The sequence below is a fragment of the Pyxicephalus adspersus genome, chromosome 12 (genome assembly GCF_032062135.1).
Source record: "Pyxicephalus adspersus chromosome 12, UCB_Pads_2.0, whole genome shotgun sequence".
Classification (NCBI taxonomy): domain Eukaryota; kingdom Metazoa; phylum Chordata; class Amphibia; order Anura; family Pyxicephalidae; genus Pyxicephalus; species Pyxicephalus adspersus.
In genome coordinates, this window is record NC_092869.1 from 7806077 (window position 1) to 7822055 (window position 15979).

The 15979-nt window shown below is 37.7% G+C and overlaps 1 protein-coding gene across 2 annotated transcripts; it reads right to left on the reverse strand.

The window, feature by feature from the left end:
- Window positions 1-3028: 3028 nt before the first annotated feature.
- LOC140342012 (SLAM family member 9-like) lies at window positions 3029-15472 on the reverse strand. 2 transcript variants are annotated; one of them, XM_072428002.1, is made up of 6 exons: window positions 12827-15472; window positions 10370-10666; window positions 8331-8636; window positions 6467-6559; window positions 4570-4643; window positions 3029-3623 (listed from the first exon to the last, which is right to left on the reverse strand). In XM_072428002.1, exons 1-6 carry the CDS (start codon window positions 12864-12866, stop codon window positions 3540-3542), a joined length of 894 nt encoding a protein of 297 aa, XP_072284103.1. In that variant the 5' UTR covers window positions 12867-15472; the 3' UTR covers window positions 3029-3539. The 2 variants fall into 2 exon arrangements, with proteins under 2 accessions (XP_072284103.1, XP_072284104.1); XM_072428003.1 differs by lacking the exons at window positions 3029-3623; window positions 4570-4643 and adding an exon at window positions 5514-5631 and having other exon boundaries at window positions 12827-15469.
- Window positions 15473-15979: the final 507 nt, after the last annotated feature.

Below are 15979 nucleotides of genomic sequence, written 5' to 3' on the forward strand. Positions count from 1 at the left end.
AGATTTAAACAATTTTGAAGATTGTTTTCCTGTTAGCTCATCATTTTGTAGTCAACTATTCACCCAGTGAGTCTGAACTCTACAAGACTGCAGAAGATAGATTATCATACAGCGTTAGTTATTGAGTGAATTTTGTTTGTTGGTGGAACTCTTGTTTTATTTATATGATTGCTAATGAGCAAATATGTTTAGTGATGGGTGAATCCTTATGAGTTGTGTCAATTTGCCTTGAACAGGATGTGTGAATTTCAGATAAGTGCATATTTAATATGGTAAGTTATCCCAATAAATCCTATTATTCTTCTATTATAACGTGTATTTCACTTTCTAATGACTCATTTTCTGGTTTTTAAGTCATCCTGGGTAAAATACTTTTGCATTATTTTCCATTTATTATAATGTCGAAAGCAGTGTTTCAAAACATATTTATCTATTACCACATCTTGTATATTAATGTTCTATTAGTATCTATTTTGTCTAAAGTTTTAAGGTTTAAGACAACATTTTATTATATTAGGAGTTTTTTAGGAGACCTGCAGTTTACAATCTTGGCCAAAATGATTGGAACCCTGGCATTTATGTCTGAAAATGTACCACATCTCCCTGAAAATTGTTGCAATTACAAATGCTTTTATTGGCACTGGAAGAACACCAAAAAACACAAGAAACAAAAATGGACTTTATATCTCTGTACCGGAATTTTGGACCACTCTTCCTTTGCCAGCTCCTCCAGGTCTCTCAGATTTGAAGTGTTCCTTTTCCCAACTGCTGTATTAGATCTCTCCTCAGGTACTAGACCTGGACTACTGGCTACTTTTGCTGGCTGCTGGGTGCTTTTTGAAGTATGCTTTGGGTCATTGTCCTACTGTAAGACCCATGACCTCAGACTGAGACCCAGCTTTTTTACACTGGGCCTTACTCAGAATTCTTAGGTCTTCAGATTTTAAAATACCATGGAAATAGTCAAGACTACCAGTGTCTAAAGCAGCAAAGCAACCCCAAAACATCAGTTTGACTGTAGGGAGTGTGTCCTTTTTTTTTAAGGTTTCTATTTGCTTTCTGCAAACAGTTGAATGATGTGCGTTACTGAAAAATTGTATTTATGTCTCATCTGGGCAGAGGACCTTGTCCCAGAAGAATTGTGGCTTCCAGAGGTGAGTTTTAGCAAACTCCAAACTGGCTTGTTTATGTTTCTGTGTCAGCAGTGGGGTCCTCCTGGGTCTCCTGCTATAGCGTCACTTCAGATGGTGATAGTGTGAGCTGCAGAGGTTGGAACTCGAGTCGCACGACTTGAACTCGAGTCTGACCTAAGTCGCCTAATGAACGACTTCCGTCTCGACCTGGAGGTTTTGCCTAGCAACTTGCAACCCCACTGGCTTTCTCTGCTGACAGCTGGAGGGGACGGGGAGGGAGGCAGTCTTACAGAAACCTAACTGCCTTCCTCCCTGACCCCTTCATCTGTCAGAGGAGAAAGCTGTGGACTTAGAATGCGATCCTGTGCTCAAGAACAGGATCAGAGCTCTGTTTCTATATGGGGACAAATGGAGATAATGAAATTACCTGACTTGGGACTCGACTTGGATGAATTTTTGGTGACTTGAGACTTGATTTGGGACTTGGTGTCAATGACTTGAGACTCAACTTGGACTTGAAGGGTGACGACTTAATCCAACCTCCGGTGAGCTGACACCCCATGCTTGCAAGTCAGCTTGAATTTGTTTGGAAGTTGATTGATGTTCTTTTCCACCATTCAAACAATTCTTCATTGTAACATCAATCTTTCTCTTTTGTCCACATCAATAGAGATTAGTTACAGTGCCATGGACTGTAAACTTCCTTACAATTTTGCGCACAGTGGACACAGGAACATTAAGATTAATGGAGATGGACATGTAGCCCTGGGATTGTCCATGTTTTATATATTTTTGGTTTTCAAATCCTCAGACAATTCTTTGCTCTTCTTTCTCATTTTTATGCTCAGTGTGTTACACACAGATCATCAAATCTGAGAGACATGGAGAAGCTGGCAAAGGAAGAGTGGTCCAAAATTCCAGTAGAGAGATGTAAAAGACTCATTGATCATTAAAGAAAGTGATTACTATTAGTTATTTTATCCAAAGAGTGTGCATAATAAAAAAGTTTTGGCAATGTAGCCACATTTAAATGTTAACATGGTTCACTTACTGTCTCTCAAGGGGACTCTCAATCTAATGACATATGCCTTATTGTTATACATTTCTGCCATCTTTTAAACCATGAATGGCTGTTAGAATATGCAACTCAATAGTAACATCTCTTACAAATTATCCATACCAAGTTCTTCTACATCATGAAAATTTATAGCTCAGTTTAAAAAAGTTCTTGCTGTGTGGTATGAGTGGGGCTTCTCTTTGATCTAAAGTCATAAGCACTGAGAAGCTTTAGTTTTAGGAGAAACCTTGTCCCTCACTTCCATTGAGAATAGCGACCAAATGAATGGGCACTGCGTGAAAATGGTTAGTGTTTTGTAGCCAGTTAACATACAAAAATTATCTCTTCTGTTCTCCTTTGCTATTAGGATGCGAGAAGGCACCACCATCAAGAAAAGACCACTTTGAAGCCAATCCCAATCATAAATTCATGATGTTGTCAACCTCACTCTAGAAAATACAGACTCCAACGGGTGAGGATGGAATATAAATGTAACCATCTACAACCCAGTGAAGCACAGTTCTATGAGGAGTTCAGATTGTAGCGCAGGTGAACAGTCATAGAGACTATATGATGCCAAGATGCCGGGTCTGTAATGAAGATCGGTTCAAAGCACCCATTTAGCTTATGTGTGGTATGGCAGTATGAGTGGATTTGGTTGTGTCTCAAACTTTTATGGTTTTGCTGATAATAGTTTCTCAAGGCTTTGGTACATTTTTAGTAGAGTGTTTCCATGTTGGTGAGAACCAGCAGAACTTAGGTGTAGATAATCCACTTGTCTACCGTTTATTGCTGGATAAGAAATCTGCTGCAGTAATTCAGAATGGAGACAACCAAGCTGGGTGCCATTTCTTTACCTTTCCAGGAGGTAAAAGAATGTGAGTTTTATTTCAAAGCCAACAGAGCTCTTTTATTAGGTAAGTTATGTTGCCCCACTACCCTTTTGTATTACACCTCCAAAGCTTTCTAGTTAAGGATATCAAATCCATCTGGCTGTTCCAAGTGTTACTTTACATTGGCAGCGTTTGTTAAGTTGCTTTACACTTGTGTGCCAAGGAATGACCTTTTCAAAAATTATTATCCCCCATATTTGTACTTGGAGCATGTCCAAGTGGATATCAAAGTGTCCTGGATGTGTAACTATATGTGGGAAAATCTGCAAATTACCTGCTAATTGTATCCTGGCTTTCGGGAGTTGTTCATATTCTGCTGATCAGTCTTTCTTTGACACACTCTATAACTGATCCTAATATTTCAGGCCTGTCATATTGCAGCCTGCCATAACTGTGTACAATATTCCCAAAGAAGGTTTCATCCCACCATACTAAGCTTTTTGCAGATTTTCACTTTCATGGGTCTGTGTCATGTCTCAAAGTACTGTACACAATTTCTTCTCCTAATTGCCCTGGGGAATTAAAGTCTTCATCAGGTACCTGCAAGTTAAACAAAAATATTTAGCATTTAGTCTTATATAAACCTAGGAAGGTGAAGGCTCTATATTTATCTATATTTCATTTTTTATTTCTTATAAAATGAATTTTTAGAATGGGGTTGCACAACTTTCCTTTTTTATGTGTGCACTGTTGCCTTAATAGTTTGTTTTGTTGTGGTAGTTGTCTAGTGTGGTAGTTTTTCTTTTTATGTTGAAAAAAATACCTTTATGAAGCTAATAGGGGACACAAAACCAGATTCAGAATAGTGGAAATGATAGCTTCCTTAACACTAAAGAGACATATAAAGCCTCCTAAATTGATGAAAATACCCTTTAATTTGGTTTCCTCATTTATTACAATGCATTTCACTAAAATCTCCCAGTTTGCTCTGAACTATCTGTAACATGTAACCACCATCAACTTGGTAACGGTAACATGGTGGAGAAGAATTTAGACAAATACCCTGATATTACTGTATAGGCCCAGAACTTATTGTTCAACAATATACACACAAAAAATGAACAAATAATTTTTTAGGATTCCCATTGACAAGGCACCAACAGAACAGATCTACCACTGGACAATCTCAAATTTAATTAAATATATTAGCTTATAAATCTCCACTATTTACCAAGTCAACATCTGTTTAAAACATTTATGTAGCTAGTTTTAAGGTCTTTTTTTATTACTTTGGTAGCTGCTGACATAATAAAAACACTTATTATCCTTTTAGAGTTTTGTCAATATGTAGGCTGCCATTGCTGACCTGGTTGTCATGCTGATCCAGTGTCTACCTTACTTTCAGAAGCCACTAACCCAGATGTGAGTTAGGAGTTTGCAAATTACATTGACATTGCTTGAATGCTTAATCCAAATCGATATCTCAACATTCAGATTTGTCTAGAAGGTGCAGTGGTACGTTCTGAACCTTTTTGGGTAAACTGACCTGGTGAGATATATCTGATGATGGCATTCTAGGAACTGCATAAATAATGTCTTCAGTATTGGCTCTTTTGAATTCTACAGAATAATAAAAAAATATATATTACTCATTTATAAGTCATGGTTAGGAAATTTAGAGCAAGGTTTATTGAGTTTTGAAAGAAAACAAATAATGTCTAAGGTCACTAAAGCAGACCTATCTATAATACAGTACATGCCATGTGGCTGTGTCTTGGCATTCCTGTACCTTTATACCATATTTGCAGTTTTGCAAAGTTTGATTATTTGTAGAGGAATTGAATTCTGAAAGTTGTGCCTAGGAGGAAGGCAATGGACTGGTTACTAGTATTGCATGCAGCCCCCCTATGGCTAGTTCTGCACTGTATCTCTGTATAGAGCTCGGTAGGGGAAGGACTTCCCTCCCTTTTTTCGGAAAATCCAACAAATAGAATTTTGAGAATAGTAGGAAAATGAATAAATCTCACGTTGAATTATCAGATGCAGCAGTACATTAAATTTTGCATATGTGATAATCAGCCATGATGTAATATTTACAGGATGTGAGAGGTAGGTCAAACAGATAGTCCCCGGGTTAAGGACATTCAACATACGGACACCTTCTAGATATGAACGTGGCTTCCTCGCTCGCTGTGCACAGGACGAAGGTTTGAAGGAGGAGGGAGCGGTTTGCATGACTTTCAGAAACAATCTTTTGCTAAACACAGCTGAGGTTGTGGGTGATCCTAGGATGGTGAGCTCTTTCTGCAGCATCTTGTATCTCTTTAATGATCAAAACAAACTTTGCAGTTGTTTCTTTTTGTATATCAAAGCACAACTTGCTCCAGAAGTTAATTAATGTCTAGGCTCCATAAAGAATTTTTTTGCTTTGTTTGAGAATTTTATACAGTAACTGACACCATACTGCCTAATAATATGTTGAGACAAACATCTGTCCTAATTGCATTTATTAAAATAATGTTCTGACTTACATACAAATTCAACTTAAGAACAAACCTTCAGTCCCTCGTATGCAAACCTTGCATCTCGTATGCAACCCGGGGATTACCTGTAGAACATTTGTCAGTGTATGGCTTTGCAGAATTAATATTCCAACATTAGGTGCTCCATGTAACATTTTTAAGTTATGTTAAAAATTAGTACTTTTTATTTTTTAAAGACATCAGTAAGCAATAGAGCTTGGGGGGCCCCTGCCCCTATATGTGACTCTAGGCCAGAGGGTGTCAAACACTGGCCCGCGGGCCAGATATGGTCCTCAATGTCCTTTTTTTGGCCCCCAAAGAATTCCCAAAATGAACTACATCTGGCCCGCCCACCCGCGGTACCACATTACATCATCATTTTCAACACATGCAATACATTGACAATATTCCTGTACATCCATCATGTGACAGCCGTGGCAGTGATCAAATGGTGCCTGACTACCAGGGGCATTGTGTTTGTTTCAATCCATTAGAGACTGCATAGTGTAATATTTGGTGTCAGACAAACTTGTGATGTGAGAAGATGAACAACAGACAGCCTGCATGGATAGATAGAAATTAGTCTTTTCAATCCTCAAGTGTGTGTAGAGGAGTTTGTTTTTGTTAGTTATGGATGAAGAAGTAAACTTCCTCAATTTTTTTATTAAATTTCAAGTTTGACCCCCTACTTAGTCTAAGTTTTTAATTTCGGCCCTCTGTGTATTTGAGTTTGAGACCCCTGCTCTAAGTCATGTTGGTCCAAGCTTTCCAACACTCTTTCTCTTCATGGTAAAGCAATGTTAATGAATATGTCTGCTAAAAAAATCCTTGGCCTTAACAGTGCATCAGCCTTCATTTATACTGAAGCAAAGTTTTTTTTTTACTGGTGACAGGCTTATTTTAATCCAAGAAAAAATATACCTTTTCTCCTTCTTCCATAGAGACACCATCCCAGGAAAATCAATGGCAATACCAGAAATGCAAGAAATGTATAGTAGGCACGGTTTCGAACACCTATAATAAATACAATACATGTGGAACAAAATAAGGATTTTAATAGTAATAAAAAGCTGTTAAATTGCAGCACCATTTTTTATACTATCATTCGTCTCTAACAGTATATAACAGTGTATATACTTGTTATGGTATGCTAGGAATGTCTCCAATTGATATAGTTAGATAGAAACATATTAAACGGTGTACAGCAGAAATCTGTTGTACAGTTAATTCAAGGTAATTCTGTCTGTTCTGTATGCAAAATAACTATTGCAGATATCATCACACAGCAGGGCACATGGTCAGAAGTTCTTTTTTGTGTTTTTATTTCCTGAGTCCTTATTGCAGATAGTTCCCATTACATCCCATATGGATATAAGGATATGGAAAAAATATCTAACAAATAGTAAATGACTATTAGGAAATCTGTTCTAGGTTTGGTAGATCACCCAGCTTCACTGATAAAAGTATCTTCTCCAGCCTTGGAGAGCTTTAATAAATCAGGGCCAATACAGTTAAAGTGAATAGTACATCTATGGTGTGTGATTTTCAAATATTTTTTTAGAAAAGGAAAAATTAAAATCACATGGACTCAACCTGTTTATTGTTTCCCCCCTGTTTTACAGGTGAACGAATTTTGTACTTTAGGTTAGTTATGATGGGTCACTTGTTCCTAAATGATCTTTTGTGCATGGTTGTTGGTCACCAGTAAATGGTGCTGAGTCCTAATGTAAAGCAATACAAACACCTTGGCCCAGATTTATTAAAGCTCTCCAAGGCTGGAGAGAATACACATTCACCAGTGAAGCTGGGTGATACAACAAACCTGGGATGGATCTGGTCCAGGATTCAAAGCATTTGCTAGGAAATAGCAAATGACATTGAAGAAATACATTCCAGGTTTGCTTGATCACCTAGCTTCACTGGTGAAAGTGTATTCCCTCCAGCCTTGGAGAGCTTTATTAAATCAGGTCCCTTGTCTTTGACAGCTCTGCTTTGTCAAACCAGAGACACTTGCAGTTCCTGGACATGCCATTACATGTCACCCGCATATAAACCGGCATGTTAACTCTTATAGTCTAAAAGTCTCATTTTATACTTTGGTATATACAGTATACTGTATGTGATGGGCTTCAAACCCAATAGGTAAATTATTTGCAGCCTGGTCTCCTGGTATCCTTTTTAATATTTAATGGTAAGCAATGGAATAAACATAGTAAGATAATAAGCATGTAACCCTCCTAGACATTGGACTATCAGTGTGAAAGTGAATACTGTGCTGACCCAAAATAGCCCAGCTTAACTTCTGTTAGAATGTTTATTTCGCTTATTTGCATGTTGCTTGGATCCTTTACAGCTCGAGATGACCACTTGATTAGAGGAACATCACATGGCCTCCTAAAAACACAACTTTAAAAAGTGGCTTAATAAGTTTTGTTAAACCAGGTGGTTTTGTCACAATAGGCTTGGTCCAGATTTTAATGATATATTTTGTCACTTTGTGGAAAGTTAGTTAGTTTTAACCTTGTCATTCTCCTTGTGGAATAGAGCATATTGAATTTTCCAAGCGTATAGCTATAATAAAATGTTTTGGGTTCCAATCATTTAGTTATTTAGAAAATAATTAAATATTCTTTCATTTTCATGTATTTTGTTTTTTATAAAAACTAATACAAATGGATAAAAAACATAAAAACTTAGATATTATTGTTTTTTTTTTAAGTTTTAAAAAATTCTTCTCTTTTCTGTTACCTGCATGTTACAATGCAAATCTTAGTTTGCTTTCTACCTTTTATATTACTTCTATCTTGTCCACCATATTCCTGGCAGATCTTCTGCACAGAGACATTCTTCAAGTCAATGGGGTTCTTTACTATACACATAAATTCCATATCCCAGGATCCATTCTTCAGTGATGTCTGGATTGTTTCTCCAGAAATATTATACAGCTGATAATTAGAGTCTCTGTGTCTATATTTCCATACATAGGACAGAGTTGATGTGTTTATTGAGACAAAACAATTAAGAGTGATATTACACCATTCACTCATTTTCTTCCTCTCTACAATTCGTATGGTTGGCACAGGAGCAGGTTCTATAGAGAAGAATACATACTTTAGATTCATGTTCATGTTTAAAAAAGAAATATAAACATACAAGATAATGTTGACATGTCATTACAGTAATTGTTACAGTTAAATTAGTAATTTTACCAGCTACTTGATCCGTAAGGTAGTAATGTACTGGTTGATTTTTTCTTCCTAAATCTTAAGTTAGATACAATGATTCATTGAAGGTACTGCTTAAGCATTAATTGGAGTATTCTCAATATTCCACATACATAGCAATCAAACACAGGTTGGGAATGACCATTCTTTTCCTGATTGAGTAATCTTCCACGTGAACAACTGACCTAAGGGAGATATAAATTGTTTACCTGGATGAGCATTGATAGAGTTGGGAGATGCTTGATGTAGCATTAACATGATGTACCACCCCAAGTGCTGGGGTGAACAATGGACAGTGAAGGACAATAAGAAGGCCCTTTTTGGCTCTTCCCGTCACCTTATAGGTCAATGCAGACCCTGTAGTGTGCAGTATAGAGCTCCCCACATTCAGTGTTATGTCAGGTTAGCAGAGAAAGGCCCCTAAATCCTATCAAATGTGCTGATTTCTGGGTATAGCATGGGAGAGAACTGTGTAACTAGGCACTCCAGAGTGTACAAAGTAGGGTTTGTTTTATAAAGACTGAAGAAGATAGACTATCATGGGATAACCTTGCTGATCCAGCAAACTTGAAATTAATTTTAGCAATAAATTACTTATAAAAATTAATTAGGGATGAGCGAGCGAGATTTTAAAATTCTATCTCACTGTGAATCAGGCCATTCTCGCTTACCGAACATGTAAAAGGTCTTCAAGATCAAATTGTGGGGGACTTGCAAGAGCAATTGGGGAGGGGAGCTGACAGCTCCGCAGCTGCATTCATGAATGTGCCTGCGTACTCCTTCTGTCACTGATCGCACGCGATCCCCGGGCACTAAAGGTTTAATGAGGGCTCGCCCTCATTTAGCCTCTAGTGCCTGGAAATGCACACTGGAGGATTCCCAGGACTGCATTCATGAATGTAGCCGCGGTACTCCTCCTGTCACTGATCGCACATGATCCCCGGGCACTAGAGGTTAAATAAAGGCTTGCCCTCATTTAACCTCCAGTGCCCAGGGGTCGCACACAGGAGGATTTCCATGGCTGCATTCATGAATGCAGCTGTGGTACCCCTTCTGTCACTGATCGCATGCGATCCCCGGGTACTAGAGGTTAAATGAGGGCTTGCTCTCATTTAACCTTATGTGCCCGAGGATCGTACACAGGAGGATTCCCACAGATGAATTCATGAAAGCAGCTGTGGGAATCATCCTTTAATGATATTCTCGATCTTCCGATGGGTCTTCCGATGAGTCTGCTACCCTGATTGCCCTTGCAGCCCTGTAGTATGTGTTCTTGGATAGAGATTCTAGACGCTTGACACATGTGACTGATAAAAACAAGTTTGAAATCAATGTTCGATATTTTATTGAAAACTGATTGAGAAAGGTCCAAGTTTTTAATGGTTTTAGTTTGGTTCAATTTTTTTTTTTATTGAATCAAACATGTAAAGATCTTCTTGTCTGTGAAATTTCACATTTCACAAAAGCATTGTGTTCATAAGCACTAAATTGTGCTAGTCCTCTTGAAATAGAAAAGCAGCAGCATGGTAAGATGACCTAAAGAAGTGTTTGTTAAACATGTGACTGTGGTAATAGATAACATGCACAGATGAGTACATACCATACACAGCAAGATTGTAGGACTCAGTGTGTTTTGTTTTGTCAGTAAAAGTTATAGTCCCTGTATATATTCCGCTGTCTTCCAGTCTCAGCTGTCCAATCCTCAGTGCTCTTCCATAATCCTGTATCTCCAGCCTTCCTTCAAATTCATCCATAACTACTTTAAAGCGACTATTTATGTACGACCCAATTATGTTGTTTCTGAAGATCCAGTAGACATCTTCTACAGGACGTAAGGAATCCACAGCAAGTAAGAAGGTTATGGACTGGTTTTGTAGGCCATTCACATTAACTTCTCCTGTAGCCACATACACAAATGGAAAAATATTTTATCAGTATTTTAAAATATAACTCTGAATAAAATAAAAGTTGTTGTCCATTGAGTTTTGTTTCACTTGTGTGTTTCACTGTGTGTGAACCAAAGTGATCACAGTACAGGCACGCACAAATATGTTTTTCCCCCTTGTGGAGAATAATCCTAGAGTTACCATAGACTGTTGTTAAGCTCCACTAGGGAGCAAAATATAGAGTAACCTGGTGTTTGGATTTGTAGGGACAACAAGTTCCATAGTAAGGCCTGTTACTGGTTTCAAAGCCACCTGCTTCAGACAATGGCCCTGATTTACAAAAGCTGGGGAGTATACACTTTCATTAGTGAAGCTGGGTGATTCACTAACTTCACTAGCTTCACTGGGTGATTTCACTAGCTATTTCCCAGCAAATGTTTTCAATTCTGGACCAGATCCATTCTAGGTCTGCTGGATCATCCAGCTTCACTACTGAAAGAGTATTCTCTCCTGCCTCGGAGAGCTTTATTAAATCAGGGCCAATGAAGCAGTTCAAATGCATTATCACCTTTTGGTACAACCTGCCTACTAGGCTATATGACTTGGAATTTTAACTTGTAGACCTGAAGTTCTTTTCAACTGAGGCACTAAGAATACACATACAGTAAGTCTATGCACACACGTCAGATGACTCTTGACCAATACGAATGCTCAGGCTAATCTTGGGGGAGAATCCTGTACTTGTGTACAGGGGTTTCCTGACATCGTTCATGGATACGTCGGACTATGCCGGACTTCAGTAGTAGTGAAGGGAGAAGAGCACGTTGGGGTGCCATTCTCTCGTTCTCCCACCTTCCCTCTCCAAATAACAGAACGGTGCTGTGTGTACAGAGTTGTTCGTTCACCTGTCAGTCTTTTATCTCTGGAAAGCTTTTTAGTGACTGAAATAGGAAATGAGGGAAATGTACTTCAATGGCAACCCAACAATAAAATAACCCATTTCTGTCTTTTCAGCAAAAGTGTACTTCCGTCAAACAATTCGCAGCTTTGCTTTGTGACAAATCTGTGTCAAGGATATACGTTTTGTATTGCAGTAACAAGCTGTATCCAGGCTCAGAAGAGCTGTTAATATCTTGCCCGAAACAAATTCTGGAACAGAGGTCATTTTTTGCATATTTAGGTGCCTCAGAGGCTCCAAGAGCACTCGTGAAGATATGTAGGGCTACGTTAATGCAGGTGGCAAAAATGAGTGCTTGTTCCCAAGAACAATGAAATGGCTAATTTTGGCCCTGCTACATGACATAGTACCACATATCAAATGTATATATTTTTAATTTTATTTATCTAAAAATTTCAGAAGATATACAATTCACAGTATTTACTTTTTGAGTTGTATGCAGCTAAATACACTGGTAAAATAAATATTTAGTTCCAACCCTTACCCAGTATCCAAACTCCTATTCATGGCTGTTGTGAAACTTAGGCTTATAACCTGACATATGGTCTAACTATCCTGGCCTTTCATTGTATAATAAAACATTGGACAGCCAGATGTCATTGTAAGTCCTAAAACTCTCAATAAACTGTAACAACAGATAACTCCTCTCTGGACCATTAGTTCAGGATCACCATCTGGCTAAACACTGGGTGCTCTTTATCATATATCATTTTGCTTGCTGGCAAGGCCAGTGTCAATTAGGAAACATGAAATAGTGCAGGAGGGAAGGACCTTGCCTCCTTGATAAAAATCCAAAGATATAGTAAAAACCTCTATCTGTATTCTAAATTGGTTAAATCAGTTACATCACATGTTTTGTCTAGTTGGTTTAGTTTTTTTTAACATAGTTTAAATTTTTTCCTATAATTGTTGTACTGTGCACTTTGGCTTAATGGAATAAAAAGAAAGACCCTATTGTGTAACAAATTTTGCATGACTTATTGAGCAACTGCATGTCACCAGTAAATAATGTTAGGGCTTCTGTCCTATAGCCTTTTATTCTCTTGATGGGTAAATATCTTCAATATATGCAGAACAGAATGAAGACATGATCTTGATGCTGTGTTGAAAAAACAAGGTCACAGCCATAACAACAGCCTTTTACTTTTCTAACATTGAAGACCAGGCACAAAACGTTTGTGTGAACCAAATCTCTTATAAACCGAAATGTTACCTGCAAGATTTATCCGTGAAATCATCTCTGTGTGATACATAGCCTGTGCACAATTTACAGATGTGGATGGAACTCAGAAGGTCCATCTACAGAAAATTGTAAGAAAGGACAGATACAAGACCTCTGATCCTGGATATGTAGAAGGAGCAGTAATTACTTGTCTTCATTATAGGAAAATTGTGCAAGTGCAGGAGTTCTTTAATGCTTGGTTACTGCACAGATCTGGATGTAATATACAAAGGAAACAAACATACGAGTAAGAATAATAATTGCTCCAATTATTAGTCAATATTTCCTAGCCTACATTTCAGCTTTACAATTGGAACAGACAGCAATCCTCCTTGCAGAAATTATTTGGCTGACTGTAGATTTCTGGTGCCCAATCTTGTGGCTGTCTTGGGCACTTTTCTGCGGCCCTCACGTCCCCTGGTCTAATCGGCCCATGGTATATACTTTAGGCCGATTGTGTTTCAACCGAACTCCAATCAGCAAGAACTCTGAATGTACTGTCTAACTTAGAGATGGCCAATGGACGGAAACCAAAAATAAGCTTTGGGGATAAACTTGGTAATATATAGTATAGCATACACGTAGTCTGTAGATACTAATTTACAGTTCTCTTTCTAAGGTAGGTATAACAAACACCTTTTTTGTGCCCCTTTCACAATTAGTAAGCTGAGGCTCTCTTGCTAAAACTATGGTATATTTCATTTTCCTTTTTCTTTGTAAGAGATTGTTAGCGATAATTAAAAATGTGAACCACACAACAGTTTCTAAATGGAGCATTTGTTGCGTGTATTTCAAAGAACAGTTAAAAGTTTCCTGACACATACGGGTATGGAGATCAGGGTTTAAAAAACTGTGCAAGGCATGAACATACATTTGGCATTGTAAGCAGTAATATTACAGATAGTCAGATCTGTGACAGTATGGTTTATTGTAATTCTGCCACTGGATTTCTGCAAATGTAACACCTAGATCAGCCTTTCTCAACATTTTTACCCTTTAATTAACTTTCAGATCCTAAGGAAGCCTGGCTATAATAACTAAATCCACATCTCGCAGTATATTTGCATGAAGGTCACTGGGAAGAATATAACTCTTACAAATAGCCAAAATGATCTTTGGTCTCGGGTAAACTGACCCGAGAGTCAGAAAATGCTCATTGCTCAAGGAACCCCTAGCAACCTCTACAGGAACTCAACGAACTGAAAGAGTTCCAGGAACCTCAAAGAACAGCTTCTTTAACATACTTTTCTGAAGTTTTCCATCCATCAAATGTTTGGTGTATAAGGATTCATCCCCTGGAAAACTATACCCTTGCAAGTTATTAAGTTGCCCCTAGGAGTTTTTTGATCTAATGAAGCCAACAAACTAAAGAGAGAATTTGGGAGTATAAAAAAAAATGGCAGATGAGATGCAAAGAATCAGTGCTGGCTTGGAATATCCTAAAGAATTAGTGGTGGGCAAGTTGCCCATTTTACAAAGACTTGTAGATATCAGATTGTTTGAAGAATGAAATACAGTTGGATTCGTTTGGTAATAACTGCAATTAAAACTTGCACATAAAAGGATCAAATATCATTCCAATCACTAATAAACAAGGTGGAATAGGCAGCTGTCACAGGTGTTTTACTAGGCATAGTGTGTAATAGATATGAATGAACATATTATTCCCTTTCTTGTGATCTCAAATACGGTTAAATGATTTTTGTAATTTGTGCTTTCAGACTTGAAAGTGCAAGGAAAATTCTGCAAAGCAAATTGTATTTGTTGGATGGATGGTCCCCTTTTTAGCTAAAATGAGACTCTTGAATAAGCTGGGCATGCGCAGAAGGAGTAGCCAAGAGCCTCTGGGCTCCCATTCATTCTTGATTGCCTAGGCAATTGAGAATAAGGGGGCAGTGCTGCCCCTTTTGGTGTTGCACTTAAAAAACACTAAAAAACTAAATGTATCAATTTAAATAAAAGGGTTGCCTAGGAGTTTAGGTACTCATTAAAGCTCTTCAAAACTGGAGAAGATGGACTATCATGGGGAACCTAGGTGATCTAGCAAACATGGAATAGATTTCTTAAAAATTATTTTCTAATAGTTGGCAAATATTTTCAATTTTTGATAAGATTCTTTTTAAGTTTGCTGGTTCACCAAGGTTCTCCCGTGATAGTCTATCTTCTATAGTCTTGTAGAGCATGGAGGCCCTTTGTGTCACTAAACAACTGGGGTCTCGTACAGTGCACAAATTATCTACCGTCTATTGCCTAACCTATTGCCTTCTGATATGTGGACATCACAGTTATATCATTCTGCATGTTGGAAGAGTTTTCTGTTTGTTTTCATGTGTAAATGTAATTAGGGATGTGGAAGTTGTTGAGATAATACCCAGGTGAAAGGAAAAATATTTTGATGTACAATTGATCTGTATCTAGTCCCAGGCCTTGCTTGTTGACTGAAATCAAATGTGATTTAGTATACTGTAGTAAAATAATACCTGGGAAATGTAATCACTGCACAGTACAAAATATTTTGTAAACAAAATAAAGTCATACTATCATGTGCGATGCAGGGGGATTTTTGTGATTTAAAGAGGAACTTTCACTTTTCACTTAAAAAACAAAACAAAAAAGTTCTCTTTCCTTTACTTGCGAAAAAAACCCCCAATCTATCCACATACTAAACCCAGCAAGTTCTGCATGGCTTTTCCTCTCTTTCCAGGGCTTGGCATTTCGTCCAGCTGTGCCATCTTCTTCCTTCTTTCTTCTAGGATTTCCCACACACCACCTGATCTTGCACTGCACATGTCCTTCTCTAATTGTTCAAGCACTTTTTTTAATTAGCTTCCTTGGATCTTGAAATTCACAAAAAGAACATCTCACAGCCTCCTGGGAATGTGACCAAAGTATCCTCAAGTATCCCAAGAGGCTGCGAGTTTCCCCTTTAGTCTTACTGCTGTGGAGGTAAAGATGGGGAAGGAGGGAACCTCCTCAAAAAGTCATTAAAATTAAATCTCTTTTCAAACATTGTCTATATTTCAATTATATTAATATTAAATACTTCAATATGAAACACAAAGAAAATTGGCCCATTTTAAATAAATATACATCCATGGGTATGTCCATATATTATTATACATATATATGCCCAAATATATATAG